Source organism: Somniosus microcephalus, chromosome 11 (genome assembly GCF_052327205.1).
Source record: "Somniosus microcephalus isolate GS21.2 chromosome 11, FLI_Smic_1.0, whole genome shotgun sequence".
NCBI classification, from domain to species: domain Eukaryota; kingdom Metazoa; phylum Chordata; class Chondrichthyes; order Squaliformes; family Somniosidae; genus Somniosus; species Somniosus microcephalus.
Window position 1 is genome coordinate 19,901,185 of NC_140997.1, and position 20,055 is coordinate 19,921,239.

The window sequence follows — 20,055 nt, forward strand, 5'->3', positions numbered from 1 at the left end:
GCATAAAGGGGAAATGATCAGAGAGAGAGGAATGCTACCTATGGTCGCAGAGAGAGAGGAATGCAACCTCTACTGACCTGCCACTGTGTGCCCTGGAGGGGTAGTTGGCCTCATAGCAGGCACCCCTCTTTGCCAAAATTCCTGACATGAGAGGTTAAGCAATTTGTGATAAGTAACCTGGTATGCACCACTGGATTTGGAAATCTAGAACATCAAGGTGGCTGCCACTATGCAAGCTTCACTGAATAGCCCTTTGACATCTGCCTTCAGCATGGTGGAGTCATATAACTAGTGAAGAAATTCTTGAGAGTTGGGCCAACAACTGCGAGAGGTGGTACCTGGAGTTGGATATGAGAATACGCTCCAATATATCCACAGCGTGGTGCCTACCATTATTTGTTGCATAGAGACATGCAGCTGCTACTAAAACTACAACTGGTGGCACCACCATTCGAGGGGTATGATGTGTATCCATGGTCAAGAGGATGGTGGCAATGCACTCACACATTTGCAATAGCAGAACCTCTGATTCACCATGAATAATGCCAGAGGACATCTGCTGGCCATGTTTTTAAATAGGATCTCCCCCTTCTGGCTCCAATCCTGACTTCCTCTGCTCATTTTAATTATTTTCTCCCCCTGACTATTCTGCTGGAACATCTCTGATTTTTAAATCATCAGCAGAAGCCTGGGCTGAAGTCAGGAGGGAGAGTTACCATTTACACATTACAACCCTAGAAGAGTGGAGTGCATTACAATCAACTGTTTCCTGCTCCACCCCCACCCCTCGATGTCAGGCCAGACTCCCACAACTGATTCAAAATCAGAGAGGAAAGCTCTAAAATTAGTAACGGGAGCTGAGATTGCATTGACGGGAGCTGCTATATAATAATCACTCAAGGAATGGGGTGCATATAACTTACCCACCGCACATACAGAAGTTGCAGGAGATGTGGATGCACTCTTGTTAATATTCTTCTGTTTTTCTAAGGCGATGAATGAAGTTCCTTTCATTAGGTAGTCTGTTCACCTAGGTTATGAATCATTAATTTCAGGGGACATGACTTGTATTTATTACTCCTGTTCATATGCTGCAACAGATTTTGTTATAGTAAGTGTCCTCTTGACTCGGCTGGTAGCACTCATGCCTTTGAGTGAGAAGATTATGGGTTGTTTCCCACATCCTGATTCCAACGTAATCCAACTGCCACTTCAGTGCAATTTGACGGAGTGCTGTATTGCCGGAGGTGCTAACTTTTGGATGAGACCTTAAACCTGTTGCCTGTTCACGTACAAGTTAAAGGTCCCGTGGCATTTTTCCCAAGTAGAGTAGGATGTTCACTTGGTGTTATGACCATCAATCTCCTTCAGCCTAAAAACAGATTAACATAGAAACATAGAAGATAGGAGCAGGAGTAGGCCATTCGGCCCCTCGAGCCTGCTCCGCCATTCAATGAGATCACGGCTGATCATCCAAATTCAGTACCCTGTCCCTGCCTTCTCTCCATATCCCTTGATCCCTTTAGCCTTAAGAAATATATCTAACTCCTTCTTGAATATATTTAATGAATTGGCCTCTACTGCCTTCTGTGGTAGAGAATTCCACAGGTTCACCACTCTCTGGGTGAAGAAATTCCTCCTAATTTCTGTCCTAAATGGCTTACCCCTTGTCCTTAAACTGTGACCCCTGGTCCTGGACTCCCCGGCCATCGGGAACATCCTTCCTGCATCTAGTCTGTCTAGTCCTGTTAGAATTTTATAAGTTTCAATGAGATCCCCTCTCATTCTTCTAAACTCCAGCGAGTATAAGCCCAATCGACCCAATCTCTCCTCATACGTCATTCCTACCATCCCAGGTATCAGCTTGGTGAATCTTCGCTGCACTCCCTCCATGGCAAGAACATCCTTCCTCAGATAAGGCGACCAAAACTGCACACAATACTCGAGATGTGGTCTCACCAAGGCCCTGTACAACTGCAGCAAGACATCCTTGTTCCTGTACTCGAACCCTCTTGCTACGAAGGCCAACATACCATTTGCCTTCTTAACCGCCTGCTGCACCTGCATGCTTACCTTCAGCGACTGGTGCACAAGGACACCCAGGTCTCATTGCACTTCCCCTTCTCCCAATCTATTGCCATTCAGATAATCTGCCTTCTTGTTTTTGCCACCAAAGTGGATAACCTCGCATTTATCCACGTTATATTGCATCTGCCATGCTTCTGCCCAATCACCCAACCTGTCCAAATCATACTGGAGTTTCTCAGCATCCTCCTCACAGCACACACGCCCATCCAGCTTTGTGTCGTCTGCAAATTTGGAGACATTACCTCTAGTTCCCTCGTCTAGATCATTAATATATATTGTGAATAGCTGGGGTCCTAGGACCGATCCCTGCGGTACCCCACTAGTCACTGCCTGCCACTCAGAAAAAGACCCGTTTATTCCAACACTTTGCTTTCTGTCTGCCAACCAGTTCTCTATCCAAGTCAATACCTTGCCCCCAATCCCATGTGCCTTAACTTTACACGCTAATCTCTTATGCGGGACCTTATCGAAAACCTTCTGAAAGTCCAAATACACCACATCCACTGGTTCTCCCTTATCTATTTTACCAGTTACATCCTCAAAAAATTCCAGTCGATTAGTCAAGCACGATTTACCTTTTGTAAATCCATGTTTACTTTGTCCGATCCTGTCACTGTTTTCCAAGTGCTCTGCTATTACATCTTTTATAATGGACTCTAGCATTTTCCCCACTACCGATGTCAGGCTTACCGGTCTATAATTCCCCATTTTCTCTCTACCACCTTTTTTGAATAGTGGGGTAACATTAGCTACCCTCCAATCCATGGGTACTGTTCCAGAGTCTATCGAATTTTGGAAGATGACCAGCAATGCATCTACTATTTCTAGGGCCACTTCCTTAAGTACCCTAGGATGTAGATTATCAGGCCCTGGGGATTTATCGGCCTTCAATCCCGTTAATTTCCCTAACACCATTTCCCTACAAATACTGATTTCATTCAGTTCCTCCCTCTCATTGGACCCTATGTTCCCCGACATCTCTGGGAGGTTATTTGTGTCCTCCTTTGTGAAGACAGAACCAAAGTATGTATTTAATTGGTCTGCCATTTCTTTGTTCCCCATTATAAATTCCCCTGATTCTGACTGCAAGGGACCTATGCTTGACTTCACCAATCTTTTTCTTTTCACATACAGTCAGTTTTTATGTTCCCTGCAAGCTTACTCTCATACTCTATTTTCCCCCTCTTAATTAATCCCTTTGTCCTCCTTTGTTGAATCCTAAACTGCTCCCAGTCCTCAGGTTTACTGCTTTTTCTGGCCAATTTATATGTCCTTGGATCTTATGCTATCCCTAATTTCTCTTGTTAGCCATGGTTGAGTCACCTTTTTTGTTTTATTTTTATGCCAAACTGGGATGAACAAATTCTGTAGTTCATCCATGCGATCTTTGAATGTTTGAATGCCTATCCACCGTCAACCCTTTGAGTGACATTCCCCAATCAATCCTACCTAACTCGCGCCTCATACCATCGTAGTTTCCTTTATTTAAATTCAGGACCCTAGTCTCTGAGTCAGCTACTTCACTCTCCATCTTAATGAAGAATTCTATCATATTATGATCGCTCCGACCCAAGGGGCCTCGCACAACAAGATTGCTAATTAATCCTTTCTCGTTACATAGTACCCAGTCTAAGATGGCCTGATCTCTAGTTGGTTCCTCGACATATTGGTCCAGGAAACCATCCCGTATACACTCCAGGAATTCCTCCTCCACAGTATTGTTACTAATTTGGCTAGTCCAATCTATATGTAGATTAAAGTCACCCATGATAACTGCTGTGCCCTTATTGCACGCTTGACTAATTTCCTTTTTAATGCCATCCCCAACCTCCGCATTACTGTTTGGAGGTCTATATACCACTCCCACTAACGTTTTCTTCCCCTTGGTATTTCTCAGTCATTCATCTCTCAGCTTCTTATTTAATACTCTGCTACATTTGCCTATCAATGAAAGTAAAGTACTTTGGGATGATTTGATGTGCTATATATATATTTGCTTTCTGGGTGATTATTGAGGGATTTTTCAACACTCAGGAATTTCCAGCACTGTATTTTACCAGCTACTTGACCTGCATTTGGAGGTTCCTGATGATTGGACTTCATTTAAGATTGGGCTGATAGCACTCATGTTTTTGTGTTTTTTAACAGAACAATAACTCTCGACAATCATCTGGTGGTGCTTTCGGCGGCTGCAGCAGATGCGGGAAAGTACTATGTACAAGCAGTCAATGAAAAGAATGGGGAAAACAAGACTAGTCCATTAATTTACCTGAGCATCGCAAGTAAGTGTGAAAACTAAGTGAATTGTACTGGTATTCAGGAAGAATAGGGGTTGCCTGGGGGTGAGAGGAGTGCATAACCTTCTTAACGTGGGATTTACAACATTCTGGATTTATATTTTTTACACATAAGTAGTGTAATTGGATCTCCTTGTTAAGTTAATACAAACTATACAAATCAGCTGAAATACATTACATCTAATAAATTCAAGGCAGCACTCTCTAACCTTTCAACTAATACAAAGTAGAACTTTAATAAACTCCAATTATGTTTAGGTTCAAAGTTCAGAAATTGCATTCAAAACTCCAGTGTTGCATTTAATTTCAGTCATGGTATTACATCACAATCCCATGGACTCTGTTTCTCCAGCCGTAATTTCCTATTGACTGCTGTTTGGATCCCTTTGTCAGTAGCAGTAGGCTGGCAGTTTGAAGCTTTACTATCTTGTGTGTGGTTTGAGCTTTGGAACTCAAAAAGACAAGTCTACTGTTAAACTAATGTAAAGAAATCTTTTCACGTTCATTTAATTTGACACTTGGAATATGCAAAAAAGAATTTTATAGAGAACTGTTAAAAACAATTTTTTTTTTAAAAATGTAAGGACCCTCTTTTTCAAGTTACTGATGTTTCTTTGGCCTCGCGAACCGCACACCAACTGTAGTTGGAAGGATGTGTGGATGACCTGCTCCCGCATCTCTGCCAATGGTGCTCTGAACCAACTGCTTGGGAGTATAGGAAAGTGGCCAAGGGAAGCCTCTCCTGATAATTTGTGTCTGAAGTCATGATTGGAAATCAACCTTATTAGCATATATTGCCCTGATTTTAAAGTCTAAAACTGAGAATATGATACTGTGTTGGGCATTCCTGGTAACCACCTGAGAATACAGTCCAACCAACAGACAGGATCATCTGCTGAATTCTTTATTGAAATGGGCAAGGACATGGTAGGTATCTGCACTGGATGACACCCAGATGGATATTATTTAAAATGTGGAATGTCTCCTTCCTCAAAATTGATATCCCTAAATATTCTGAATCCGTGATTACTAGCATTACCATTTGCTCCAGTTCCTCTGTCCATGTAGAGGCAAACCCCTAAATCAGTTGAGACATTAAGTGAGCAACCTTCTGTCACCAATTAAAAAGACAGACTATATATTTGTTACATCCCAGCTCTTTATTCTCAAACTCTTATTTCGAAGGTACCACACAAAGACGAGTGTACTTTATTTACACGGTGGACTCCAAAATTAGAGGAAAATTTCAACCAATCCTGGACCTCAGAAATCTAAGCATATTCATAAACAGGAACAATTCAAGATGGTCCCTCATACCAATGATTATTTGTTCAGAGAACTTCTCTGTCCAGGTTGTGAGCATAGATCTCAAAAATTTCCATTTCATCATATTCCTCAGCGAATTTTACACACAATTTTTGTACTTCCAAATGTTGAGCAAATACTACTTGTGCAAATTTTTCCCTTTGGTGTTGTACATATACTTACTCTTTGGGGGCGATTTTCCCAGCCCCGAGGAGGCGGGTTTGGAGGCGGGACAGTTGTCAAAATCGCAAAAAGTGAGGGCGGTATCGGAACCCGCATCCAACCCACCTCCGTGCAATTTTGCCGAAGGTGGGTTTGATGGGTGCGATTCGGTCCCGCCTCCATCAGTCGGGAGAGGTAGTTAAGACCCTTAAAAGACAAGGCTGAAGCATTTGTAACTATCTTCAGCCAGAAGTGCCGAGTGGATGATCCATCTCGGCCTCCTCCTGAGGTCTCCAGCATCACAGATGCCAGTCTTCAGCCCATTCAATTCACTCCACGTGATGTCAAGAAACGGCTGAAGATACTGGATACTGCAAAGGCTATGGGCCCTGACAACATTCCGGCAATAGTACTGAAGACTTGTGCTCCAGAACTAGCTGCGCCCCTAGCCAAGCTGTTCCAGTACAGCTACAACACTGGCATCTACCCGGCAATGTGGAAAATTGCCCAAGTATGTCTTGTCTACAAAATGCAGGACAAATCCGACCCGGCCAATTACCGTCCCATCAGTCTACTCTCAATCATCAGCAAAGTGATGGAAGGTGTCGTCGACAGTGCTATCAAGCGGCACTTACTCAGCAATAACCTGCTAACTGACGCCCAGTTTGGGTTCCACCAGGGCCACTCAGCTCCTGACCTCATTACAGCCTTGGTCCAAACATGGACAAAAGAGCTGAACTCAAGAGGTGAGGTGAGAGTGACTGCCCTTGACATCAAGGCAGCATTTGATCGAGTGTGGCATCAAGGAGCCCTAGCAAAACTGAAGTCAATGGGAATCAAGGGGAAAACTCTCCATTGGTTGGAATCATACCTAGCACAAAGGAAGTTGTGGTGTGGAGATGCCGGTGTTGGACTGGGGTGGACAAACGTAAGAAGTCACACAACACCAGGTTATAGTCCAACAGTTTTATTTGAAATCACAAGCTTTCGGAGCGCTGCTCCTTCGTCAGGTGAAGTGGAGAGATGCATAAAGACACAGCTTATATAGTCAGAGAATAATGCCAGATGATTACAGGTAATCTTTCTAACTGCCATTTATCACGCCTCGGCAGAGAGATAATCACAGCAATCAAAGGTGTGAATGGTGTCCAAACAGGTTAGTCAGGAAAACATTACATCAAAGAACAATGAGGTGGGGTCACAAGGGGTCAAATGTTGCAGATGTTGGGGTCTGTATGAAAAACAAAAAACAGACAAAAAAAATTTTTTTTGCTGGAAATCACAGCAGGTCCGGCCGCATCTGTGTAGAGAGAACAAGCCAATGATGACTCGAGTCTGGATGACCCTACGTCAGGTGGGGTTACATGTAGCGTGACATGAACCCAAGATCCCGGTTGAGGCCGTCCTCATGAGTGCAGAACTTGGCTATCAGTTTCTGCTCTACGATTTTGCGTTGTCGTGTGTCTCGAAGGCTGCCTTGGAGAATGCTTACCCGAAGATCGGAGGCTGAATGTCCTTGATTGCTGAAGTGTTCCCCGACTGGGAGGGAACACTCCTGCCTGGCGATTGTTGCGTGGTGTCCGTTCATCCGTTGTCGCAGTGTCTGCATGGTCTCGCCGATGTACCATGCTCCGGGGCATCCTTTCCTGCAACGTATGAGGTAGACAACGTTGGCCGAGTCACATGAGTATGTACCATGTACCTGGTGGGTGGTGTCCTCACGTGTGATGATGGTATCTGTGTTGATGATCTGGCATGTCTTGCAGAGGTTGCCGTGGCAGGGTTGTGTGGTGTCCCGGTCGCTGTTCTCCTGAAAGCTGGGTAATTTGCTGCGAACGATGGTCTGTTTGAGGTTAGGCGGCTGTTTGAAGGCGAGTAGTGGAGGCGTGGGGATGGCCTTAGCGAGGTGTTCGTCGTCATCGATGACATGTTGAAGTCTGCGAAGAACATGGCGTAGTTTCTCCGCTCCGGAGAAGTACTGGACGACGAAGGGCACTCTGTTGGTTATGTCCCGTGTTTGTCTTCTGAGGAGGTCTATGCGATTTTTTGCTGTGGCCCGTCGGAACTGTCGATCGACGAGTCTAGCGTCATATCCCGTTCTTATGAGGGCGTCTGTAGGTGTCCATCGCGTTCCTCCTCGTCTGAGCAGACCCCTTATGACCCCACCTCATTGTTCTTTGATGTAATGTTTTCCTGACTAACCTGTTTGGACACCATTCACACCTTTGCTGTGATTATCGCTCTGCCAAGGCGTGATAAATGGCAGTTAGAAAGATTACCTGTAATCATCTAGCGTTATTCTCTGACTATATAAGCTGTGTCTTTATGCATCTCTCCACTTCACCTGACGAAGGAGCAGCGCTCCGAAAGCTTGTGATTTCAAATAAAACTGTTGGATTATAACCTGGTGTTGTGTGACTTCTTAAATAGTAGTTAAGGGCCTCTATAATCCTATTTTGACGGGCCTTTGTTATTTTGCCACATTTTGTACGTGTTGCACGACCCTCCTAAACCACGCCAGCTAATCCTGGCGGGTTGACAAGTGGGTGGCCTGCTCACAGCTGCAGCTCCACCATTAAAACGGAGCTTTCATCAGGGATCAGTTGCAGATGGCAGAACCTTTGTTCCAAAGGTCTTTCAGCACTTTTAGCAGGCCTACCGAAGTCGGAGGAGCTGCAGCTTCTATCTCTCGACTGCAGGACCTCCTTGGAAGACCCACTCCCCGCTTGAACTGAGCGCTTCCCCAACGGCGGTAACTGCCAGCAGCATGGGAACCATTTATTTCCTTTCACCATGGACCTCAGATTCAGATGAGGAGCAGCCACGGCAGCAGCAGAGCCAGATAGCTCAGCAGTAACAGCAGCAGGAGCGCCAACCTCCTGCTCACCCACCTGATGCTGCACAGGGCAGAAGGCGCCAGCGCATCGAAGCACGTCGCCACAGGAGATACCCCCCTCTCAGGGTTTACAGACAGAGGATGAGCTACCTCAACATGACTGAGCAGCAGTGCCAGTGGAGGCTGAGACTTTCGCGACAGGTTGTCGGAGACATCTGCACACTGCTGCACCAGCACCTGGAGCCCAGAGGAGTGGGTGGACACCCCTTACCAGTGGCTGTCAAAGTCACCACCGCACTCAACTTTTTTGCCTCAGGCTCCTTCCAGGGATCATCAGCGGCATCTCCCAGTCGGCCGCCCACAGTTGCATCACGCAGGTTACCAATGCCCTTTTCGCAAAGGCACACAATTACATCCACTTCGCAAGGGATCAAGCAAGTGTAACTGCGCATTCAGTTGGCTTTGCAAATATGGCAGGCTTGCCAATGGTGCAGACTGCACACATGTGGCCCTTAGGGCACTCCATCAAAACCCAGCTATCTTTGTCAACCGCAAGGGCTTCCACTCCCTCAATGTACAGCTGGCGTGTAACCACAAGAAGGAGATTTTGCATGTTTGTGCCAAGTTCTGTGGTAGTTGCCATGACTCTTTCATCCTGCGGAACTCTAGTGTTCCTCCGCTCTTCAATCTGCCAAACCAACTTAACGGATGGCTCCTTGGTGACAAGGGCTACCCCCTGAAGAAGTGGCTAATGATGCCGATCAGGAGGCCAGCTAATGAAGCTGAGGAGCACTACAGCGCCAGCCACATTTTGACCAGGTCCATCAGCGAATAAACCATTGGCTTGCTGAAGATGCGATTCCGATGCCTTGACCAATCAGGTGGAGCCCTGCAGTATTCAGCAGCCAGGGTCTCCAGAATGGTCGTGGTCTGCTGTGCACTGCACAACATGGCACAGCGTCGTGGCTTGCAGCTTCCTGATGAGCAAGTGGCTCAGTTCATAGCCTCCTCAGATGAGGAGGAGGACCGAGCGGCGACGTATTGACCAGCAGCAGCGGCAGCGTGCGAGCACGTGGCTGCCCGTGATGCAAGGGATGTGCTCATCCTGGCCAGATTTGCATAGGATGCCCATTGTGGCACATGTGCTTGGTTCCTTCTTAACACATGATAGACAATGGACATGACTCTCTGGCCTCCTTTCACTCTGACCACCAACCTGACCATGCAATTGTTGCAGAGTCCGCAATGTGGAGCTGCCTAAGCCGAAATAACAGATGCCATCACGCCAACAGTTTGTCATCACCTAATTTTAATACATTCACAAAGGAATTGCATTTCATCAATAAACAGAAACAATCACCCAATCTGCACACAGATCTGGAGGTTATATCCCTTGCCAGCTGGATCCGCACAGCCTTGGTTTCTTTGGGAGGCCTCTTTCTCCCAGATGAGGGGAAGAGCATCTCCCTGCTAGCTCTCGCCCCCTCAGCCAGCATACCCAGCGCCTCATCCGAGAACCTCGGGGAGGCCCTTGCTTTGGAGCTGGCCACTCTTCAAGGAGATAAAAGTTTGGAGGTGGTGCACCATCGACCAAAAACCAGTGGAAGAGCGAAGGCAGCAAGCAGCCCTTAAATGAAGCTGGATAAGTGACGTCAGCAGAGGTGAATTTCAGTCCCAAAAGACTAATTGGCCCAGGGGAACCCACACCTCTGAAATTAACTGGCCAATTAGGGGAAAATTGCAAATTTTTCCCACCTCACAGTGGAGGCGGGTTTGGAACCCACCCAAACCGCAACCCGCCTCCAATGGGAAAATCGCGGTCATGGTTACAGATTACCTCTTGGTAATTTGCACCTCAAGGACTTGCTTCTATATCTCTGTATTGAGGCGATCAAAATAAGCCTCTCAAACATTCACACAGAATATAGTGGACAGAGTTATAATCATCCTAGTATCGCATCATTATTTGTTCTTGGTTGTTCTGCTGAAGGCCAGTTTCTAAACATCTAGAAATACAGGTCAGGCAGCAAGGTCCTGTTATAAACATTTTTAAGAGTTTTGGAACTGATGTCCTCTGTCATGAAGGAAAACTTAAATTATAAATCTTTCATGACCGTCACTTGAGTTTTCACTTACTTTGTACTCATGAGAAAAGAATGTATTCCACTATACACCATAGCCCCAGCTCACCTATAAAATCTTACTCTGAGCTCATTATTATTCGCTGATTGGAAATGGCCTCAGAACTGTGGTGTTAGATTTTTTTCACAGTTCCTAATTTAGTTGATTTTAAAAATGTGTATGACATGCCGTAACAAGAATTGAGAGACAGGCTTGCTGAAATTTCTACGAGATTATAGTTAGCGTTGCAATGATTTCCTGTCGCTAGTGAGAGAAAAGAATTTGGTGTACAATAGAAATCTGAATTCAGCAACGGTAGTCTGCAAAAATTATGGTATCTTCCGGCGCTTGGAGATCTATCCAACTTGTTTTCAATAGAGGCAAAAACATCCTGGCCCCTAAATTCCTCAGGGATTCCACCCGTCAGCTGCCGTGACTCCAGCAGGATACCAACGGAATCCCTGGGAAAACATTTGTGACCCAGTTGTGCTGGGTCTCCACCGTTTCTGTGGATTTTCTAGTGCATTGTAAGAGGCTGACCGTCAGTCAACATCTTACAAGGTAAAGGACAGCAAAGGGGCAGAGCCAGGAGCAGGTACTCCCTATGCTGGGAGTTCCTCCTTCTTCGGTTCTCTCAGGACTTGGTGTATTCCACAAGGGTGAATTTGAGCCCCACTAGTGAACTCCAGATCAGGGAAGGGGCCTGAACCCTTGAAGAAAAGAAAATTTGCTCAGGGGGAATGTGATCGGACGGGTTGGTGGTGGGGGGGGTCGTTGCCTGGGCAACTTCCTTTGAAGATAACATGCCCATAAATACTTGTTTTACCAATAAGTTACTTAGTGCCCTCAAAAACAAATTTAGTGCTTGATCAGTCCTGTAAATAATAGCTTTACATTGACTGAGCACCTTAAGTGATTGGTTGGTTAAAGCGGAAAGAAAGTTCAGAGGGAGCACTTTTTCAAAGTACGCCGCCTTTTCATAGAAGAACATATTAATCTCGAGAACTTTAATTGACTTCTTTTAGAAAATTCTTACTGGCATGAAGACCCCAGAGTCAGGGCTCCATTGCAACTAGACTGCTCTGGCGATGTCACCAATGGAAACCATACTAGTGTAGCTTTATAAGAAACAGCAATAGGCCTTGAACTGGCCGGAATTTTGTCCAACCCTAGACATCATGCTACAAGCTGGGTGGGAATTCTGATAAGTCGGATGGCAGAATCATTGTTCAATATTCCAGCAACCCATCAGACCCCAGAATCAACAACCAATCATATCCTAGAACCATATAAACATGAACTCAATCTCAGAAGCTGCTAATGGATAAGATCCAATTGAAGGGGTGAGGGGTGGGTGGTGGTGGAAAAGCTTGTTGAGATGGAGGTACGGGAGTGAGACAGCCTTCTGAGTGGGTTGTTGACAAGTGGAGGGAGTGAAACCCTTTTGTGGGCTGAGAGGTATCTATGGCCTTTTTTGGGAGCAGGACAGATGGCTACTTATCTCAGCTTAGTGTGTCTAACTTATAAAACAGCATACCATCCAAATCATCTTGTGCAAACACCAGGATAGTATATTTGTACAGAGTGATGGAGAATCACATTAGTGGACAAGATCAACAGCTAAGTGTTCTCTTAGTTGGCTAGACAGAAATTAGTGCAGGGCTGCTCCCCCAAAGAGAGGGAGGGAGGGAGGGAACACTGAATGTATACTTGCAAACCTCATACCTGAGACCAAGTTCCCTGCTGTAGTGTATGTAACCTGTACCACCTTAAGAGACTACCTTAAGGTGATGGACTACTTTCTGATGGTTCCTGTATATTGTAGTACCGGTGGTGACCACACCGGTATATAAACCCTGTGGAGCAAATTGTATTTCAGTTCAGCCCTGACCCTCAGTTACTAAAGACCTGTTTAAGTATTCTGTTGTCTGTGTCCAGTTATTCAGCATAACTACATTTGGGAAAACACAGACTTAACACCTGCCTGCTTGGTTGAGGAGTGATTCTTGGTTTGAAAGTTCCTGAAGGGGGAAAAGATAAACATGAGTGAGGAGGGAGAATGCAAATATGTAGCAATCTTCATTCTATGATTGTTTTCAGTTCTATATGGAAAAGTACACCGTTATTAATTTCAAATTTCTAAATATTCTTTTGAATTATTTTTGTTCCCTTCCTTTTGCTTCCCATCTTTAGATGTCCCATCACTACTCCCCAAAGCTGGTTTAAGCTGGTGGATAGGTTATACGAGCATATGAAAATGATGGACTGGAAAAGACCAGTTGGTCCATTGAGCCTGTCCCATACAGTCATGTTGTAATTGAGCATCATGACCCCCAATGGTTCCCACCAACCAGCAGCCATGTAATCTCCTGCGAGAGGCAAAATAAATTCCAAAAACCCTGGGCCAATTCAGGGAAAAAATAATTCATGGAAATTTCTCTCTGACCCCAAAGGCAATGAAAATGAATTCCAGGAGATCACGGCGACCCATGAGTCACTTCACTCAACATCCCAGATACCATTGTATATAGTGATATCAGCCTCTGCCAGGAACCTGTTCAGCTCCCTTTTGAAAGCTTGCAGTGAATCCACACTTACTGTGTGAGCCAGCAACTTGTTCCAAAGGTGGATGAACCTCTGAAAAAAGAAAACCCTCCTGACATCAAACCTATAGTTCTAAGCTTACATAATTTATATCCATGTTCCCTGCCACTCAGTAACCAGCAGATGAATAGCCAGGGCTGACCCCTCATTTGACTACTTTTCCTTTTTCTTCTCTGTGGGGTAACCTCTGGCCTCCACTTGACAAATTGCTTTGGCATGGCTGACGTCAGATACACAAAATGTGGGCAATCCTGGGCATGAAACTATGTCTTACCAGGTTGTGGATTTGAGTTCCAGCACACACTCTGCCACCTGAATGAATACTTAAATACAAACTGGTTTCTTTTGAGAAATTAGCCAATTTGCTCAACTCAATTGTCCTCACTAAAACCACCAACAACAGCCCTATCAAGTCTCACTCATTAGGAGTGGCATTGTTTGAATAGGTTTGCAGTCTGCATCATTGTTCGTGATCATAAATCTTACTTCTAACATATTTTTGCTGTGTTAGGCGTGTGGACTGCTCTGCAAAAATCACAACCTTAATCCATTAGGTTTTTGAAATACTAAAATCGAAAGCTTGCTGAAATAAATTTCAAGTAGTTCTTGTTGCCTTTGTTTGTTTCGTACATTACCCTATTGATCACGTTGACATGCACTATATCAACCTGTTTGTAAACTAAAGGATATGTCTCACACTCTAGATTAATTTCTCTGTTATCTTTGGGAGAACTGAATACGCGCTGTTGGAAGTCTGAACACCTCAATAACAGGAGTCTGACTCTTTGTTTGTTAAAATTAGCCTCGGTAGATAACCCTCTCCGTCAGCCGGAATTTTTAATCAACCGGCACCATCCCGGTCCCATCGGTGCCAGATACCAGAGAGTTTCCTGTAGTTACCGTTAAAGGTCAGTTTCAAAGAAAATGAGCAAGTGCTGATACAAAACAATGGTTTAAAAGTATTTCTGACCTTTCTGGGGAGAGGGGGGGAATGTTCAGGTCCTAATTTTGGTTGATGGGTTGCTTCACTATTTCAACAAATTATAGTGGATATACGTAGCTCTAAATGTTGTTACGACATTCAGCCTGTAAATTGGCTCACACACACTGATCACTATCAGTTAATTTTAAATTTCTGGGCCTAGAAATTCGGTGGGCTGCGCCACTAGTTAGCGCCTAAAGAGGGCACTCAGTGGCTTTAGTGCCACTGGCCGCGCCTCCCGCGATATTTAGCTGGGGCGCTAATAGTGGCGTTAGCCTGTTGCGCTGCGCCGCCACCGATGATGTCATCGGTGTGCGCAGCGCCCCGCTACCGCCCCGATCGCGATATTTGGCAGCGACCACCTCTGTAGCGCTGTTCGCAAATGACGCCCGGTTCACGGGGCCTACCTGTGGCGGCAGTGGAGCAAATTAAGGTGGAGGTGCGGGGCGGCCGTTTTTTTCGGCGGCCGCCTGCCAGCACCTCCGTCCCCGGCCTCCTGATCGCCCCCCGCGGCATTGCCGGCTGTTTTCCGAGAGCCCGGCACTTCTCCTCTGTGCCGGGCTCTTTTGCCGGCACTCGCGATCTCCGATCACACTGGTGCAGGCCCCTCCTCCTTAAGAATGGGAGGAAGGCCTGCAGTACCGCAGCGCGCCGTCGCTGCGGCACGTTGCGTTGCGATATTCAGTTTCAGCGCCCTAAGAGGGACGTGGAGCGCCTCGAGCCTCGCCCCGTGTCCCTCTTGGGGCGCTCAAGCTGAATTTCCGGCGGTCGCTAATGCTCCAAACGCTGCGCTAAATCCGGCGCCCAGGCGAGCTTGGCGCCTCGTTTGCGGCTCCACCCAATTTCTCCCCCCTTATTTCTTCCCATCTAACAATTTACCAATTTGGTTTTCTTGGATCTCAGCTTATTCTTTGAGTTCAATGGAGCCCAACATTATTGTCAATGCCATAAAGTATGAACTTCCAAAATGCCTGGTTTTAATATCCAGAAACAAGCTGTGATTATGTACATGCAATGTGGTTGTTTTTGGCTGGTTTCAGTGGGAGAGGGTTGTGTTAATATCTAAATCATTGGAAGGAGATACTGTGGCTTTGACTGCTACTGATTACAGATGCACACTTGCAAAAAAGATTGCTGCAAGCGAAAGAAAGGAAGCTCTTTACTGTTGCAGTATTCAATAACACAAGCAGATGTTAAGATGAAATGGTTCTGGCTAGGAACATATTGTAATATGAATATTTTATAGTATTTTCAATAACTCAGATGCATAAAGAAATGGGGATCAAAGGGGAACCCTCTGGAGATCTGCCACTAATTACCACAGATCAGAAGCGGGTAAACTGATAGCCACTTTGCTGTGGAGGTTCTTCATGTTTCCAATAAAATCAGTTGAATTAATATGGTTGCAAGTAAGGCCTTCAGTGGCCCTGAATTTCCTGCGGGCGGATGCCTCTGATCAGAAAAAATTCTACGAACTTACTTGCTGGTTCCGTAGATACTGAGGCTTCCGCTCCTGGGCCTCTCCACAGTCGAAATGCACAGAGGCCCATGTATCCCAGGGGCCCATGCAGTTCGCAAGCGCCCCTGGAATCACATGGGCCAGCTCAACCAATGGAAGAAGGGAATCCCCATTCATACTTTTGACAGTTCCGTACGCCCGGAACTGCCAAAAGTATGAATGGGGACGACTGCAAAAATGCACCAACACACTGAAATAAATAAAGAAAAACCATTACATATATAAAATTAATTAAAATGGCATTTCATTAAATATGTTAAACAAAAATTTAATTTTTTGAATTTTTTTTTAATATGTTTTAATGGGGTTTAATATAACCTTACCTTATTGGACAGGGTATTTAATTTATAAGTGAGTGATAAAATCTTATTTTTCTACTTTTTAAAATTCTTATGCTGGTAAAAGCAGGCCTTACGCCTGCTTTTACCAGGCATAAGAATTCTATGGTCTTTCAGCAGGCGGAAGTTGAGCAAATAGTGCAACTCTCCACCCGCAGAGGCACTTTTATTGGGCATGCGGTTGATCTGTCAAGAAAATTCTTGACATCGCAAGTTCTGGATTTCAGTGCATGTGCTTCGCACGCCTAAACCCGGAACTTGCACGGCCCCTACGTACACACCTTGTACGCACACGTAGGGGTTGGAAATTCAGGGCCATTGAGTTATAATGTGGCTTTTGAGGTAGCATGTTTCACAGTGTGGCCACTGCTGTCTTGAGTATGTAAGAAAGAAAGACGTGCATTTATATAGTGCCTTGCATAACCTCGGGAGGTCCGAAAGCGTTTTACAGCCAATGAAGTACTTTTTGAAGAGTAGCCACTGTATTAGAAACTTATTGAGTAAAATAATGGTCAGCTTAACTAAATATACCAGGGATTAATAGCTCACGGCAGTTCCTTTCTCCCCCCCTGCAGCATACTGGTGAGATTCCTCAAGTGACTTTAGCTGTTTTTGCATTTCAATGAATACTTTTTATCATACTAGTTTTAAAAAGAGTTGTTTTGTGCAGTGCATGTCAACAGATTTCAACTTCCTGCTTTGCTAAAACAGCAAGATTTCCTTCCATCTGGGGAAAGAAATTTAGAAACAATGCATATGTCAGAGTACGGTAATCCAGTCCACTCAATCATGACACCAGTTAGTTGGTTGGTTTGAGCGGTTGGTTTCCTCGTCTCCATTCTCTACCTACCATGTATATTTTCTGTGGCAAAAAATGTCATAGGGGAACATTTCTTAAGGTATCAATCCTTTTAAACATTGTTCCAGCAAGTGACTACCCTTACAAAGATTGAGGTCTGTAATCCTCTGATTTATTTGTCCTTATAAGGGAATTTCTTTATTGATTGCCTTCTCCATTCAAAAGAAATTGAAACCAGCCTGTGTAGGAAAGATAATTCGCTGAAGGAAAAACAAGACACTCTTATGCCACATTTATATGACCTAGAACGGCTTCTACTTGAAGCAATTCTATTGTTTTGGATCCTACAATCTGCGACATTCAGATTGTGGGATGGATTCCAGAGCACTGTTGGCTGCACATAAGCATTGGTGCATTCATATTATGCAGTTGAATCCTGTTACAGTGATTGATAGGCCAAATGACCACTGTAACTGACTGATCAGTATATCAAAAAATAGCAACCCCTGATATGTGCTGCTGATCCCATGATCCACAATGTGTACTGCACCTATCAGTGCTCACTGCCACTTTAAACAACTAATTTAAATAGCTGTGCAGCCTCCTCTCCCTAATGTGTTGCTCAGAATGTTGTTGCTTTTAGTTTGTTCCATTAATTGGTTTCAACCCAAAACTGGCATTCTGAGTAGTGCGTTGCTCAGTTGTTTAAAGTGCTGGTGAGTGTTGAACAGCAGTTCGGATAAATTCAGCAATCCTACACTCTCTGTAACCGTAAGTCTCTGGCCCACACTCCTTTCACGTTCGGTTTAACACTGGGAACACATGGTTGCTGAATCTACCCTATAGAGACATCCTCAGGATCCTTCACAGTTAAGCAATTAAAAACAGTTAGCGACCAATTCATATGCTAGATCATACAGATAATGATTATAACAAAGGCAACTGTCATTCAATAATGCAGAACTGCCACTCAAATAATCACTATAACCAAACTACACTGATCACTATAAATGTGCACAATAACATACTAACAGATGGGTTTTGGGAAACAGATTTTTATTTTTATAGGCAACTGATCACTGCAAATGATCATCAGTATAAGAAGATTCCACTGTAGAAAGTGTATAATCTAGGATCATCATAACAGATAATGGGGTCACCCTTTTAGATAGAGAAAAGTGTTGCTGTTTTCTGATTTCCGGCAATACCTTCACAAAAAATGTAGGCATTGTGCTATGAAAAAAATTCATGTTGTGACAGCCTAAATACCTGGTATTACCACTGATGAGCAGTATGCTTCGTGTAAGATTCTTCATACTATTACAAAATGGTATGTTTTCCAACACCGGTAGTCTGTCACCTTTCCAGCAACATAAGAAAAACATTTATGCATTACGATAGCAATTAATCTTCCTTATTGTGCCACACAGTAACACAACACTGAAAAATGAAATGCATTGTTTAATAACAAGAATTTTCTGAATATAGTGTGGAATGCTAATCTTGACATAATAAGTGACAATATGAAGAATTGGTCTTCCGTACTTCTGAAAGTTTAGAAGAATAAACAACACGGTTTCAAATCACTGGTCAGCTCCACTAGATTGGATGCATGTAATGAGCTCTCCCCAAAGTCCTCGGAGCCTTAATGTCTTCATTGTTTATTAATGAGTAAAAATGTATGTGACACGAATGATTTGTGCTGAAAAATGACTTGTATAATTCATCCCACAAAAACAAATTAATTACAAAGTGGAAGTCTGTTTTTGTGTTTATTTTTTGATTCAAATCGAATATAACTATTAAATAATATACCTTTATGGGTTTTTTCCCATTGTATTCCAAGACACTTATAAATTCAGTTTGTCAATATGCAAAAAATAGGCTAAGTATGTTATGGCAAAGAGCCTTTTATAAGGAGGTGTGTACAGGCAAGGTTGAAACATTTCACCTAAATCTCCTGTTGGTGATTATGTCTGTTTAGTTCATGAGTTTACTGCTCTTGGTAGAATCATACCTGCCACTTTAATTCTAGATGAAATGCTATGCTATGCTGCTAAAATAAATTGCGTATTATTTATGATTTTCATGTTTATGATGAAATAACAGTACTGTTAGCATTGAAATTATCTGTCATACCTGGATTTAGAACTTTCTTACTGGTGCTCAGGTCTCTCTTTCCCTGTGATCTGAACAAATATTTCCATGCATGAACTGATCCCTCTTGTTAGTTACGGACCAGACTGGGGACAGTTCAGAAGTGTTCAGTGGCTGATTAAAGTGATTAAACTGCTGTGTAACTTGCATTATTAACCTTTGTTCAGCTGTCAGTGTTTGCCAAAGTGTGGAACTGATATGCTACGTTGAATGGTAGAATGTGGCTACTTCCTACAGAATAACAATTGTGAAGGATAAAAACCGCAGAACAATCCTATTTATTAATCCTCTGAAATAATTTACAATTTTCATGTGAACAAAAAAAAGAAAACTACACTAATTTGTGATCTTAGCTGATTGGGGGATTTTATCACAGCGGAGGCGGGGAGTGGGAGTAGTAATTTGTGCGTCAGGAGGTCACCGCCGGGGAATCTCGGGAACTGTTCCCGACACAAGTTCAGTGGACCAGAGTGATCCGTAGGGAAATCCTGGTCGGGGAAGCCCAGGGCAGGACAGGTTTCCTTGTGGGGCCCAGAAGATAAAATGGCAGATCGGGCCATGATAACACCATCAGAGCCTGGTCTGCATATTTAAAGAGGACCCTGTCAGCTTCGGGTGGGTATCCTTGTCACCTGCAATTTAAAATTCCAGTCGACCAGACCGAGGCGGCAAAGGAGTAGTTAAATCCCCCACTCCATTTTAATTGCCCCTGCCCAGTTTAATACAGGTAGACTACCCTTTATCCGGACTTCCGAAAACCGAAACCCTCTAAAAACCGAAGGTTTTTTCGTTCAGCGTAAGTCGTGCGTACGAACGAAAAAACCTTCGGTTTTTAGAGGGTTCCGGT

General features: G+C 44.2%; 1 protein-coding gene across 2 annotated transcripts in view; it reads left to right on the top strand.

Annotated features, from left to right (window-relative positions):
* The window catches only part of sdk1a (sidekick cell adhesion molecule 1a), an 897,759-nt gene that overhangs the window by 434,008 nt on the left and 443,696 nt on the right, over positions 1-20,055 (top strand). For both annotated transcript variants that reach the window (XM_086000285.1, XM_086000286.1), the window contains exon 5: positions 4,237-4,370. In XM_086000285.1, coding sequence (XP_085856411.1) covers positions 4,237-4,370 — 134 coding nt within the window. The remainder of the gene's footprint in view (positions 1-4,236; positions 4,371-20,055) is intronic.